We start from the raw sequence: 16,569 nt of genomic DNA on the forward strand, positions 1-16,569 counted from the left end.
TGGCAGAGAGAATTTTCTTGTAAACCTGTAATAGGTTCTTTTCAGGTATCTAATATTTATTACATATCTAGTATTTAATAAGAGGCACAATCCTCAAAGTTAGAACACATCTAACAGTGAAGATCTGATCTACCATAAGCTGGAAAATGTTGCCCCTTGAAAAGGGAAAAAAAAAGAAACCACCCAATTCCTGAAATCCAAGAAAGAAGGCAGAGAACCTGAGCACCACGGACACGTGAGCGTTCTCACATATTCCACAGGGCCCAACTTCCTACTCAGGGATCAAGGCAAGCCATGAAGTCGGAGGACTGGAAGGACACCACACTCTTGTCTACAGAGTAAAATTCAGATGTGGTGGCTGATCTGGTGTGACTCCCACGGATCCAACAGACTGAAAGGACACCCACAGTGTGCAGGCTCCTGAGCATGGCAGGAGGGGCCCCCACCACCTCAATGACTATTTTATCCAAGAATGGCATCCTTAGAAATTAGTACAAAAACACAGGCCAGACTTTGTGAAGACCAGGAATGTGGGGAAGCATTTTCAAAGGCAGTGCCAATGAAAGTGGCAGTGACTGTGATGGGGTGTGGGGGGTACTTGATAATATGGGTGAATGTGGTAACCACAATGTTGGTTCATGTGAAACCTTCATGAGTATATATCAATGATACCTTAATAAAAAAAGGAAAGAAAAGGAAATACATTCTAATATTTATGGTTAGAATACAGTCTAGGTTGGGATGTGAAGACATGTCAGCAGCCTTGGGATAATTTTATTATGGCTCCTATTAATATCTTCCAATCCCCTTTTACTTATTATACTGTTAACTCCTCATTTTACACTCAATTTCAAGCAGGGTATCTAAAAGTATAAAGGCTTAAGGGAATAAAGAACTAAAGAATAGCTCATTTATTAGTCTTTTAAAGGCAAGATAAAACTGTAACACTGAAGGTGGGCACCTAGGCCTGGCAAGTGCACACACTAATCCACTCTCTCTTGAACTATTCTGATACCACTTCTCACCCCTCCCTTTTTTCCATTAAAAAACTTTGATGGCTCTTACAAAAAAGAAAGAAAGAAAGTGGCAGTGTGACAGTTACTTTTGGAGTGCTGTAACCATAAGTAATAACTCTAAATGTGTTGAAGAACTTAAATAGCCCACTAACACCAAAATGCATTTGCATTCTGATGCTTCTATCATTTAAAATCACATTATGTCTTTTAAGAGTTACATAGTTTTATCTTGATAATAAATGATTTTAAATATATCACTTTACTTCTGAACTCAAGTCAAACAGTTCTACTTGTTTCAAAGCTCTAGGAAAAAAACCCTTGAGAAACATCCCTTGCACAGCTTATTTTTTCATCCAATTTCAAAGGAATACACCTGCCATTGCTAATGTGTCCACCTTTCCTCAAAGTGCAACCACATGACTTTTCTCTCTGGTCATTCACCAATTCATCAACTTTAAATTATTCAAAGTAACAATGGTTAAAAGACTAAAAAGTAAATCAGTCTAATAGACATCTGAAAGATGACAATCAATCTACCATTTAATTTCATTTTAATCAATAGAATGATTTGTTTCCCCTGGCAGAAATACATTTACAAAAAAAAATGAAAATACACTCTAACATGCTCCTCTGTCTGGTGGTCTTTCAAGCTCACAGAAGGGAAATAACAGTTTTGGGGTGTTCACTCTTTAGCAGTAGGTGTCCTCCAAGTTCCCTGGAACACTAAGGGCATAACTTTACTCTCTGACTTATGCCTGAAGTTCCCATAAACTCGAGTCAACTCTGGAGGCAAGCCTATCTATGGAAATCTTGTGGGACAGAGGGTCTTAACAGGGATGTTCATAGGAGCAAGCAGATAAACTTTTTCCAGAATATACATCCTAGCCTCCAAACCCAGAGATTCCGACTTTTCAGACCTGAGGTATGCATATTCTTAGTATATCCTTCTGAATCTGAGGCACCCCCTGGTCAGGAATCCCTTATCTTGAGGTTCCTAAAGTGTGTTTGGGTAAGTTCCATCATGAGAAGGTGGAAACGTGCACAGAGTGAGGCTCTGATGAACTAGAGATTTGAGTTGCACAAAAGCGCCTTAAATTCCTCCCCAAAGGCAGATTATATCATTCTATTTTTGTACATTTAAATTTTTCCATAGGTTAAAAAAAAAGTCTTCCCAAGTACCCCAGTACCATTTCTTTGGAAAGTTTCCCCTCAATGCCTGTGACCACTTCATATCACAATGCACGCCCCCGCTATCCCCACCTTCTGCCCCAGTTAGCTCCAAATGGGCTGACTCACCTTGCACCTTTCCATAGGGCAACTGCTGATGTTTTAGGGTTCCTCTCTTTTGACAAGGCTACACAGTTTGCAACTGTTGCCTGGTGACTTACAGGAGAGGCAAAGCTGCTGCTCCAGACAAGGCCACTATGCAAGAGCAAACTACTCCAGCTCACGTGGTGATCAGAACCATGGAGACCACACCAAACAATCATGAAGAATTGTAATTCATGACTCCATAGCCAAAGCAACCCAAAGCCTCAAAGACGGGATTTTAATCAAGAACTAAACTGTTACAAAAACTTGACTTTTAAGAAGTTATTCTGCAATATAAATTATGCCAGAGAAAATTTCAAGCCAACAAAATCATGCTTTCACCTAGTATTAAAAAAAAAAGTTGAGATACAGATATCCCCAGCTATTTGAAAGTAGAGCATTCCTATAAAACCTTGCATAACCCAAAATGCCATGAAGCTGAGTATTCCCCATTTTCTGAAAGTTCACTCTATGTCACTTTGCTTTTACAAAAGACCTACATTAGTACCTGTTTTTGTTAATCAAAAGAAATCTGGAAAGGATGTTTGCTTTTATAAAAAAAAGCTGTTACCACACTAATGTACGTCTTTTGTAAAAGTGATATGGCATAATGTGAACTTTCAGAAAGTGGGGAATACCTATAGGTCTAATCTCTATACACCCATATACAGTATTCCATCCTTATCCGTGGTGTTTTATGCAGCTTCAGTTACCCATAGTCAACTATAGTCTAGAAGCAGATGATTTGCCTTCTGACATATTATCAGAAGGTCAATAGTAGCCAAATGTTACATCACAGTGCCTACATTATTCACCTTGCTTATCTCATCACATAGGCATTTTATCATTTCATATCATCAAAATAAGGGAGAGTACAGTACAGTAAGATATTTTGAGAGACAGAGATTATATTCACATAACCTTTATTATAGTATATTGCTATAATTGTTTCACTTTACTTGTTAATTGTTGTTAATATCTTCCTGTGCCTAAATTATATATTAAACTTTATCACAGGTTATGTATGCATGTGAAAAATACACAGTATACATAGGGTTTGGTATTATCCATGCTTCAGGAATCCACTGGGGGGGTCTATGAATATATCTCCTGAAGTAAGGAGGGACTATTATATATTTAAGTGCACAGCTCATCTGAAAAGACCTGCAACAGACTTCTAGTGAGTGAGGTACCTTATCATTCCACTTGCCAAGGAAGACACCATTGTTGCAAAAGCCTGTTCAAGTGGCTTCTCTGAGCCTTTCTGGTTTACCTGTAAAAAATTAAAACACCATAGCTTTCTTTTAACTTCAGTTAAAATGAGAGAGTGATATCCATCCACACAATAGCAAACTAAGAAGTTCCTAGCTTTTGTTTCCTTGCAAAAACTTAAAAAAAAAAAAAAAAAAACTGAACTGTCTGTACCAAATTTGTGGGAGCTCTGGAAAAAAATCAAAGATTTATGGCAACCAAGAAAATGCCCAATCAACAAAAAGCCATCTTCAAAACTATAGAACCATTATGTGGCATTTTACATGCTCTTACTCATCCCCTTCCTAGTACAGTGATGATTTTAGTTTTAAGCAGTGGCAAGTGGATTCTTGGTTCCCCTCCTCAAACCAGAGGAAGCAGACCAGACCTTATTTGCAAATTCTGTGTCTCATTTCGACTTGAAGTACTGACTCCTTTGTCTGTCCCACATACTTTGAACACAGGCAGGAGAAGCAGTGGACACTGCTTACAAAAACTCAAGAGGACTACAAACCAACAGATGTGTAGGGCAAGAGATATTGGGTGAAAACATAAAACAAACCATCAAATGCCTGCAGAAGGAACTGGGGTGATACTCTAGGAAATATGGACATTCAAAAGTAGCCACATGTAAGGAAGATTTAAGAAGGCTACATGCATACACAGGCAAGATGCACATTCAGAAAAGTCCTGAGAAGACCATTAGTCTTCACCTCAGACTGATCCGTAGGCTCTGAGTAAGCCTAGTTAATCTGTGAAGGGCTACTCCAGCACAGAACAGTCTGCAGAGACTGGGATATGAAGGTGTTCTCTCTTTTTGGTTTTTCCTTGGTGTGTGTTGGCTCCTGGCACTCAAGGAAATCTTTGTCAAGACATCACCTGAAAATAAGCTAAAAGAATAGAGACCTCAGTGAGCATACACAACAAGGAATAGTCTCTGCAAAAATAGTTTGGAAAAGTCTTAAAACAAATGGATTACTACAGCCATCAATAAAAAAAGAAAACAAAGAAACAGCAAATCCCTGGGAAAGGAGAATTTGACTTCCAGTATTACCATTTTATAATCATCCATTGCCCAAATTATAGCAAAAAAATCATGAGGTATACAAAAAAATAGAAAAGCAAGTCTTAGTCAATGGAAAAGGTTAAACAGAAACCATCCCTGTAGAAGCACTATTAGAAAAAGATTTTAAAACAACTGCCTTGAATATGCTCAAAGCTAAAGGAAAACACAGAGTGAAAGGAAATCAGGAAAACAATATACGAACAAAATGAGAATATCAATAAAGAAACAAACTTTTCAAAGGAACCAAAGAGTAAGTCTGGAGCTGAAAAATACAAAATAGAAAGTCAAAACTCATTAGAGGAGTTCAACAACAGTACATTTGACCAGGAATAAAAATGGATCAACAAACTTAAATATAATATAAATGAAATAATCAAGTCAGAGGAAAAGAAAGAAAAACAATGAAGCAAAAAGGTAAACAGTCTAGGGGACTTCTGGGACACCATCAAGCGGACAACATACCCATTCTGTGAGTCCCAGAAGGAGAACAGAGAGAGAAAGAGGCAAAGAGAATAAAGGGAAAAAAATGACCAAAAAGTTTTTCCAGTTCGATGGAAACCTTCAAATCCAAGAAGCACAGCAAACTCCAAGAGTGATAAACCCAAAGAAACCCACACCAAACACTTAATAATCAAAGTATTGAAAGACAAAGACAGAGAGGCTCTTGAAAGCAGCAAGAGAGAAGAAACTTATCACACACAGGGAATTTTCAATAGGATTATATGCCAATTTCCCTTCAAAAACCTTGGAGGCCAGAAGGCAGTGGGATGATATATTTAAAGTGTTGAAAGAACTGTGGACCAAAAATACTGTATCAGGCAAAACTGTCCTTCAAAAATGAGATCGAAATTAAGACATTCTCAGAATAAAGAAAAGCTCAAGGACTTCATTAACACTAGACCTGCCCAACAAGAAATGCCAAAGGGCATCCTTTGGGTTGAAATAAAAGGATGTTACAAAGTAATTTAAGGCCATATGAAGATATTAAAATCTCCAGTAAGGGTAAATACATGGGCAAATATAAAAGGCAGCATTACTATAGTTTTGGTCTGTAACTTTTTATTTTCTACAGTACTAAAAAGTCAAATGCATAAAAATAATTATAAATCTATGTTATTGGGAACAAAATGTATAAAGATGGATTTTATGACATAAAGGGGAGGGATAAAGCTTTATAGGAGTTGAGTTTTTGTATAAAATTTAAGTTGGTATCAATCCAAATTAGATACTGTAATTTTACCATGTTATATGTAATCTTCATGGGAATCTCAAAGAAAAAATATCTGCAGAACATACACAAAAGGAAATGAGAAGGTAATCAAAATGTGCCACTATAAGACAATCAACTAAACACAAAAGAAAACATCAATGTAGGAAATAAGGGACAAAAAGCTATAATACATACAGAAAACAAATGGCAAAATGGCAGAAATAAGTCTATATATCAGTAATTACTTTAAATATAAATGGATTAACTCTCCAGTCAAAAGGCATATATTGGCAGAATGGATTAAAAAACATGATCCAACTATATGATGTATAAGACATTCATTTTAGATCTAAAGACACAAATAGGTTGAAAGTGAAAGAATGGAAAAAGATATGCCATGCAAACAGTAATCAAGAGAGCTAGGGTAGCTGTACTAATATCAGACAAAATACACTTTAAGTCAACAACTGTTATGAGGACAAAGAAGGACATCATATATTGATAAAATAGTCAATTCACCAACAAGATATAACAAATAAGATATATATGTACCAAATATTAGAACACAAAAATATATGAAGCAACACTGAAAGAACTGAAGGGAGAAGTAACAATTCTGCAATAATACTCACAGACTTCACTAGCTCACTTTCAGTAATGGATAGAAACAACCAGACAGAAGATCTGTAAGAAAACCTAAACACCATAAACCACTCAGATCTAACAGACATAAACAAAACAAACCACCCAATAACAGCAGAATATACATTTTTCCCAAGTGTTCACTGAATAGTCTCCAAGACAGATTATATGTTAGACACCAAAATAAGTCTTAATAAATTTTAAATAAATGAAGTCATACAAAGTACCTTTTCTGACCACAGTGGAATGAAGCTAACATCAGTAACAGAAAAAAAACTAGAAATTTGACAAATACGTGGAAGTTCAACACACTCTTAAACAACCACTGGGTTAAAGAATAAATCATAAGTAAAATTACAAAAGATCTTGAGACAAATGAAAACAAAAACACAATACACCAAAACTTATGAAACAAAGCAAAAGCAGTACTAATGGAAATTTATAGCTGTAAACATATACATTAAAAAATAAAACCTTAATGATCTCACTTTACACTTTAAGGAAAAAGAGAAAGAGCAAATGAAACTCAAAGCTATCAAAGGGATAAATAAAATGAAGTTTAGAAAAATAATAGGGAATAATGAATGAAACCAAAAGTTGGTTCTTTGAAAAGATCAAAAACATCAACAAACTTTTAGCTATAAGGACCAAGAGAAAAAGAGAGAAGACTCAACTTACTAAAATCAGCAATGCCTGAGGATAATGACTAATGATTTTGGAGGAAAAAAAGGATTAGAAGAGGAATCTATAAATATTTGTATGTCAACAAATTGGATAACCTAGGTGAAATGGTAAAATTCCTAGAAACACACAGTTGTTAGATAATAATGGAAAAACAGAAAATGTGAATAGACCTATAAATAATAGACTGAATCAGTAACAAAGAAAAGCCCTGGACCAGAAGGCTTCATTTTGATGATTCACAAATTTTCTAACAAAAGTGTAAAGAACACCAATCCTCCTCAAACTCTTCCAAAAAAATGAAGAAGGAAGGCTTCCTAAATTAAGAGGCCTAATATCCAAAACAAACACTATAAAAAAAGAAAACTGAAGATCAGTATGTCTTATGCATATGGATGCAAAACCCCAACAAAATACTAGCAAACCACATTCAGCAGCACATCAAAAGGATTATACACCACAACCAAGTGGAATTTATTCCCAAATACAAGGATAGTTCAACATACAAAACATTAATAAATGTAATACACAACATTAACAGAATGAAGAGGACAAAAAAAATCACATCATCAACTAGACTGATGTAGAAAAAGCATCTGACAAAATTCAACACCCTTTCTTGATAAAAACACTGTGGGTAAAATTGTAATATTTTTTAGAATATCTCATCTGATATCAATAGGCGTTCAGAGGTGGAAAGAACTATGGCTTTAGTGTATTTGCATCATTCCTCAGCAGTGGAGACTTCATCTCCATATCAGTGGGTAACTACCTGGGCAGCAGAGGGCTTATCTGTACCTGAGAGGGGAGGGGGAAGGTCGGTTCTGCCTCTTCAGGAGCAGAGAAGACAGACAGCACTGGACTACAGTTTGTAAGCAATAAACAGGTTTTAAACTTTATTTCTCCCTTTGACGGATTTCGGTTTTTAGAGGTGTTCTGCCCCGGGATTTCCTCTCCCTGGACTTACAAACACTCAACTTAATAATCTAAGAATGGAAGGAAACTTCCTCAACATGATAAAGATCATATATGAAAAACCCACAGCTAACACTACTCAATGGTTAAAGACTGAAACCTTCTCCCCTAAGATCAGGAACAAGACAAGATGCTTGCTTTTGGCACTTCAACAGAGTATTAAGAAGTCCTAGAAATAGCACGTAGGCAAGAAAAAGAAAAAAAAGGCATCCAAATTGGAAAGGAAGCAGTAAAATTATCTCTGAATTTATATGTAGAAAAATCCCAAAGACTATGTCAGAGATAATAAATTAAGTCAGCAAAGATGCAGCACTAAAATCAGCTGCATCTCTAAAAACTAATAATAAACCATCCAAAAAATAAATTCAGAAAACAACTCCATTTACAACAGCCCCAAAATGAATAAAACACTCAGGAATAAATTTAATCAAGGAGGCGAAAAACTAGTTTGAAACTACAAAACATTACAGAAAGAAATTAAAGATGACACACATAAATGAATAGACATCCATATTTGTCGACTGAAAGGCTTAATATTGTTGAGGTGACAGCGCTAGTCAAAGGAATCTATGGTCTAATGCAATCCCAATGCAATGGCTTTTCTTTCTCTTTTTTTGCAGATAAAGAAAAAACCATCCTAAAAATTTGTATGGAAGCTCACCTGACCCCATATAGCCAAAACAATCTTGAAAAAGAACAATTTTGGAGGTCTCATATTTCAGGATTTCAAAACTTCCTACACAAAACCACAGTAATAAAACAAAAAAGAAAAAGCAAAACACAAAACAAAACAAAAACTATGTGATAATGGCAAAAGAACAGATATAAAGACCGATGGAATGGAGAGCCCAGATATAAACCCCTGCATGTTTGTTCAATTGATTGTTGCAAAGGTTCAAGACATTCAATGAGAGGAGTCTTTTCAACAAATGCTAATAGGGAAACTGGATAGCCAAACAGAAAAGCATGAAGCTGGACCTGTTCCTTAGACCATATATAAAAATTAAATCAAAATGGATCAAAGCCCTAAAAATAAGATCTAAAACTACATAAAACTCTTAGAAGAAAATATACAAGAAACTCTTCATGATGTTGGTTTGGTGATGATTTCTTGAATTTGACACCAAGAACACAGGCAACAAAAGGTAATAAATAAATAAAATGTTATCTCACCAAAATAAAAATTTTCATGATTCAAAGGATATTACCAAAAGGGTGAAAAGACAACCCAAAGAATGAGAGAGAAAATATTTGCAAATCATTTATCAGATAAAGAATTAATTCCAGAACATATAAAGTTCTACTATAATTCAACAAAAACACCTGATTAAAAATGGGCAAAATATTTGTGTAGACATTTCTCCAAAGATATCCAAAAGGCCAATAAACACATTAAAAGATGCTCAACATCAGTAGTCATTAGATATGCAAATCAAAACCTTGAGATAGCAATCCACATCCATAAGGACAGCTGTAACAAAAAAATTCCAGAAAACAGGTGTTGGCATTGATGTGGAGAAATTAAAACAATGGTACACTGCTGGTGGGAATGTAAAATGTTGAAGCCACTGTGAAAAACAGTATAGTGGTTCCTTAAAAATTGAATCAGAATTATTGAATGATCCAGCAATTCTACTTCTAGGTATATACCTAAGAGAACTAGAAGCAGGAACTCAAACAGATACATACCAATGTTTATAGCAGCATTATTCACGATACAGTAAAATACATATAATACATTATATACTTTGATTTTTATATGGTTTACATAAATAAAAATATTGAATATACTTTATATATTATAAAAATGTAATAAAATGTAGAAACAACTCAATGTCCATCAACAAATGGGTAAACTAAATATGGTATATACATATAATGGAATATTATTCAGTCTTCATGAAAGATATTTTGATGCATGCTATCACATGGACAGACCTTAAAAATATATGCTAAGTGAAATAAACAAGAGAAAAAGAAGTATTATTTGATCACACTTACATAGATTGGGCAATTTTATAGAGACAGTAGAATAGTTACACTCTGAGGCGAGAGATAATATGAATTTACTGTGTAATGAATACTAAGTTTCTGTGTGGTATGATGAAAAGTTCTGGAAATGGTCAGGGGTGATAGTTGCACAGCACTGTAAAATACTTAATGCCACTGAACTGCACACTTAAAAATGGTTAAAATGGTAAATTTTATATTTTGTAAAAAAAAGTTTTGTTTTGTTTCCCCAAGAAACATGAAAAACATACCAGATTGATTATTACTTGTTTTCCATAAATAATTACTTGTGAGTCAAAATGCCTTTGGAAACCGTCCATCTAGAAAGGAAAAAAAGAGTCACATATTTACCTGATTACATATTAAGAATATTTGTAATTCTCTAAAGTATCTCCTTAAATGTCCTATCCGTATAATCAAGACAATGACATTAGAATGGGGACGATGTCTTCTACATATTCTAAATGCCATGTAGTAAGATAATTATATGCTATTCTACTCTTAACTACAATACTATATTTTAATTCTGAAAACAATATCAAAGACAATAATCTGAACAACGTAAGTTATAAATCTTCCTGGGATCTCTAAAATTCATTGCCATCCAATCAGTTTGTTTTTCCATATTTCTATCATAACCATCTATACAGCATTTTGGTTTAGAGGTCCACTATATGTTAGATAGAAGGAGAAAGGTTTCAAATATGTGGAATTCTGACTTTTGAGGAATAAACATGTCCTATATGCAAACTATAAGGCCTTTAGCTTCTATTTTTAGCCAATGAAAAAAAGCATGAAAGATACACACATGATTGGCTACTTTGTTGATCAGTGGCACTGGTTTATACTTGAGGTTTGGTCTTTGAGACCAGAAAACTGGTATTGATCCTCGAGTCTAAAAGAGAAGAGATAAATGTGACAAGAAAGATACAAACTTGTTTTTTTCAGCTTGCTTACTGTCAGGGATATATATACATATATGAACCAACAAAGGTTATATATAAACAAAGATTGCAAAGGAAAAAATGTAAATACAACCTACCAACTATGAAAGAAATCCACTGTACCTGCTCCTAATGTTTGTATTTTGTAGGAATACATTTGAAAGGGCTTTTCTCCTTCTTATTTTATATACATGGCACTTACATAGCAGATAGTTCTGTTACCCTAAATTCTAAAATAAATCCATTTATCTACAAGTAAAAATTAACAAGTTTGTCTGTTATTTAATTTTAAATTATAATAAAACTAGAAAATTGCTTTATTCATTCTCAAATGAATATTTTATGAACTTATAAATGTTTAGCAACCAATGTACTGGAGCAGAAAGTGATCCACAATGCCACAAGGAGCCAACAAAAGAGAAATACTGCCTCACACTGAAGTGCAAGGCAGGTAGCCAGCTCTCAGCCAGCTGCATGTCCTAGCATCACCACCCTAACAAAGACTAAAGGGTTAAGCAGAGGCATAGCTCCTTTTCCAGAACTCTTGCACCTCCTATCCTATCTCTGCCTCCAGGGATTAAACTCAAGGGCAGGAAATCTCAGCAGGTGAGTGCCAGATTAATGGAGCATCTTTGTTTCGAGTGAACTTTCTCCACACTGTAGACAGCAATATTACAATGCAGAGGAAAATCTCAACATGACAAAATATTTCCAAGCAGAAAAGGCTGGTTGCCTAACAGACATGTTAACTTGCCTGTACAAATGAAGCCCTGCTCCCACTGTAGTGCACAATTTGTTCTGTTTCTACAAAGTTAGCTGCGTGGCCTTCAGAATCAATTCCTGAATAGAAAACAAAAATCAAAATTAACTATATTCATTATGTAAGAGACACATCAGAAATTTACTAATTCAGTTTAACTTGGAGAGAATTACATCACTTCAAGTTAGTAGATTGAAACTTGTAAAAATAAGTTTCAAACAAATGCATAATACATCATCAGAAAGCTCAAAGAAGTTGACTCATTTAAACAAGCTTATGGGGGAAGATTGACAATCTATTAATAATAAGATGAAACTGGTTGATATTTAATATATCAATTGTTTACACATACACAATTCCTAAGACAGTGTTTCTCAAACTTGAGACATATTTTAAAGAAAAGAAAAAATTCTGAAGGACTCTTGAGAATAAGTCCATTGATTCGAGTTTGAAAAATACTATTTTGAAAGTTAAAACCATAAAAACAATATTAAATGCCTATGTGGCTCATTACATTAAAGTATTTCATTGTAATAATGCAAATAGTGGTGAAAGTAACAAGTGTCGGATTCAAGATGGCAGTGTGAGAGGTGAGACAGAGAACTCCTCCCAAAACCACATATAATACGAAAATACGGTTAATACAATTAATCCTAAAAGAGCAAGAGGAAAGAAGGCCGTGCCAGACTGTGTACACCTGGAGAACAGAGCAGACCTCACATAACAGGGTAATGTACCAAAGCCGAGATCCGATGGGACCCAAGCCCTTCCCCCACCCCAGCTCACTGGCAGGAGGAAGAGAAATGGAGCAGGGAGGGGGTGGAGGCCTGGAGATCTGCTTTGGGAGCACAAACCTTGATGGCATGGTGCTCTAGTGATTAGTGGGGTTAGAAAGCTAAGACAGGCAGAATACTTGAGAGACTGAGATTCCAGCCATTGTGGAAGACAGGGATACACATCTGGCAGTTCTGGGACAAAGGAAAGGCGAACAGTCTGAAAGGCCTCCTAGCAATAAGAGGGCTGCTCAACGGGAGGGGTTTGCATGGAGCTTGCTGCACAAGAGAAGGGATAGATGGACAAGGTTGTCTGGATGCACTCTGCCCAGCAGGTTGGAAACTTTCAGGAACTTCACGAGCTCCATCCCCCTGGCTGGCTACTCAGCTATGAGCCCCCCACTGCAATACGCAGCCTGCTGCGCCTTCCTCCTGGACCGACAGCACCAGCTCGCAAACCAACAGTCACTGCCCTGGAGAACAGCCCAGTCAGAGGGAGGCCCTGCCTACGATGGCTACAGACACAAACAACAGAGGCTTACACCTGTGTGCTCGGCCCACTAGCTCTGTCACTGGAGACAGGCACTGCAGCCGGGAGGGAAACAGCTCTTTACTCCCGCCAGGCACCAGTGCTGCTCCCCTTGCGACGCCTAACCTCACTCCAGGGGCTAAGCAGCTCCACAGACTAGAGTTTCTGGTCACCAGAGGGCAGCACATACAAATATGAAATGCCAAAGGAACCTGGTTCAGACCAAAATCTCACAAACCCCAGAAAAAGGACCAAATGAAACTGAACTCACCAGTCTTCCTGAAAGAGAGTTCAAAATAAAAATCATAAACACGCTCATGGAGGAAAAGAGAAATATTCAAGAACTCAGGGAAGAATTTAGGACGAAGATTCAATGATTAAGAAACTGCGTTATCTCAAATGAAACATACAATGGAGGAACTTAAAAGCAGATTACATGTACTAGAAGAGAAAGTAAATGGAATAGAAATTAGAGAAGAGGAATACAAAGAAGCTAAGGCACAGAGAGAAAAAAGGATCTCTAACAAGAAAGAATATTGAGAGAACTGTGTGACCAATCCAGAAAAGAAGAGGAGAAAAAGGGATAGAAACTGTCTTTGAAGAAATAATTGCTGAAAACTTCCCCAGTCTGGGGAAGGAGATCGTCTCTCAGGAGATGGAGGTGCACAGATCTCCCAACACAAGAGAACCAAGGAGGACAACACCAAGATATAAAATAATTAAAATGGCAAAGATCAAGGATAAAGACAGACTTTTAAAAGCAGCTAGACAGAGAAAAAAGATCACATACAAACAAAAACCCATCAGGCTATCATCAGATTTCTCAACAGAAACCTTACAAACCAGAAGGGAGTGGCATGATGTAGTTAATGCAAAGAAGCAGAAGGGCCTTGAACCAAGAATACTCTACCTGGAAGGACTATCATTTAAATTTGAAGGCGGGATTAAACAATTTTCAGATAACCAAAGCTGAGAGAATTTACCTCCCACAAAGCACCTCTACAGTACATTATGGAGGGACTCCTATAGATTAAAGTATTCCTAAGGCTAAACAGCTGTCACCAGGGGAAATAAAAACACAGCAAAGAAAGTAGAACAATTAATTACTAAGCAGATGCAAAATCAAGTCAACTATCCCCAAAGTCAATCAAGGGTTAGACAAAAAGTACAGAACATGATACCTAATATATAAAGAATGAAGGAGGAAGAAAAAGGAGGAGAAAAAAAAGAACCTTTAGGTTGTATTTGTAATAGCATACTAAGTGAGCCAAATTAGACTGTTAGATACTAAGGGAATCACGCTTGAACCTTTGGTAAGCACAAATCTAAAGCCTGCAATGGCAATAAGTACATACCTATTGATAATCACCCTAAATGCAAATGGTCTGAATGCACCCACCAATCAAAAGACAGAGTCACTGAATGGATGAAAAAAACGAGACCTGTCTATATGCTGCCTATAAGAGACTCACTTCAAACGCAAAGACATACACAGACTGAAAGTAAAGGGATGGTAAAAGATATTTCATGCAACTAATATGGAGAAAAAAGCAGGAGTTGCAGTACTTGTACCAGACAAAATAGACTTCAAAACAAAAAAGGCACAAGAGACAAAGAAGAACATTACATAATGATGTAGGAGTAAGTCCAAAAAGAGAATATAACTATTACAAATATCTATACACCCAACACAGGATCACCTATAAATGTGAAACAAATACTAACAGAATTAAGGGAGGAAACAGAAGGCAATGCATTCATTTTTGGAGACTTCAACACACCACTCACTCCTAAGGACAGATCAAGCAGACAGAAAATAAGTAAGGAGACAGAGGCACTGAACAACACACTAGAACAGATGGACCTGACGGACATCTACAGAACACTCCATCCAAAAGCAACAGGATACACATTCTTCTCAAGTGCACATGGAACACTTTCAAGAATAGCTCATATACTAGGCCAAAAAAAGAGCCTCAGTAAATTCAAAAAGATTGAAATTGTACAAACCAGCTCCTCAAACCACAAAGGTATGAAACTTGAAATAAATTATGCAAAGAAAATGAAAAAGCCCACGAACGTATGGAGGCTTAATAACATGCTCCTAAATAATCAATGAATCAGTGACCAATTAAAAAGAGGTTAAAAAATAGATGGAGACACATGACAAGAATAATTCAACACTGCAAAATCTGTGGGACACAGCAAAGACTGTGCTAAGAGGGAAATATATTGCAATACAGGCCTAGCTCAGGAAAGAAGAACCATCCCAAATGAACAGTCTAAACTCACAATTAGTGGAAATAGAAAAACAAGAACAAATGAGCCCCAGGGTCATTAGAACGAGAAACAAAATAAAGATTAGAGCAGAAATAAATAAAATCGAGAAGGATAAAATAGAAAGAATCAATGAAAGCAGGAGTAGGTTCCTCGAGAAAATAAACAAAACAGATAAACCCCCAGCCAGACTTATCAAGAAAAAACAGTCTACACACATGAACAGAATCAGAAAAGAAAAAGAAAAAAATCACTACAGACACCACAGAAACACAATGAATTATTAGAGAATACTATGAAAAATTATATGCTAACAAACTAGATAACATAGAAGAAATAGACATATTTCTAGAAAATTATAACTTTCGAAGGCTGACCCAACAAGAAACAGAAAATCTGAACACACCAATTACCAGCAAATCAAAAAACTAAGCACAGAACTCCTGGAACAGACAGTTACACTGCTAAATTTTATCAAACATTTAGTGAAGACCTAATACCCATCCTCCTTAAAGTTTCCAAAAAGTAGAAGAGGAGGGAATATTGACAAACTCATTCAACGAGGCCAGCATAATTCTATTACCAAAACGAGGCAAAGGCACCACAAAAAAAGAAAATTACAGACCAATATCCCTGATGAACACAGATGCAAAAATACTCAACAAAATATTAACAGACTGAATTCAAAAATAGAACAAGATCATCCATCATGATGAAGTAGGATTTATGCCAGGGATGCAAGGATTGTATAACATTAAAAAATCCATCAGCATCATCCACTACATCAACAGAAAGAAGTACAAAAAATACATGATCATCTCCATAGATGCTGAAAAAGTATTCAACAAAATTCAACATCCATTCATGCTAAAACTCTCAACAAAGCAGGTATACAGGGCAAGTACCTCAACATAATAAAGGCCATATATGATAAACCCACAGCCAACATTATACTTAACAGCGAGTAGCTGAAAGCTTTTCCTTTAAGATCAGGAACAAGACAAAGGATGCCCACTCTCTCCACTTTTATTCAACACAGTTCTGGAAGTCCTAGCCACGGCAACCAGACAACACAAAGAAATAAAAGGCATCCAGATTGGCAAGAAGAAGTTAAACTAACCCTG

The 16,569-nt window shown here is 36.1% G+C and overlaps 1 protein-coding gene across 1 annotated transcript in view; it reads right to left on the reverse strand.

Annotated features, from left to right (window-relative positions):
- The window catches only part of SACM1L (SAC1 like phosphatidylinositide phosphatase), a 109,208-nt gene that overhangs the window by 18,688 nt on the left and 73,951 nt on the right, over positions 1-16,569 (reverse strand). Inside the window, exons 9-12 of the mRNA XM_036883314.2 lie at positions 11,861-11,946; positions 10,971-11,057; positions 10,414-10,482; positions 3,521-3,600 (exon numbers count right to left, since the gene is read on the reverse strand). Coding sequence (XP_036739209.1) covers positions 3,521-3,600; positions 10,414-10,482; positions 10,971-11,057; positions 11,861-11,946 — 322 coding nt within the window. The remainder of the gene's footprint in view (positions 1-3,520; positions 3,601-10,413; positions 10,483-10,970; positions 11,058-11,860; positions 11,947-16,569) is intronic.

The sequence above is a fragment of the Manis pentadactyla genome, chromosome 1 (genome assembly GCF_030020395.1).
Source record: "Manis pentadactyla isolate mManPen7 chromosome 1, mManPen7.hap1, whole genome shotgun sequence".
Taxonomy (NCBI): Eukaryota; Metazoa; Chordata; class Mammalia; order Pholidota; family Manidae; genus Manis; species Manis pentadactyla.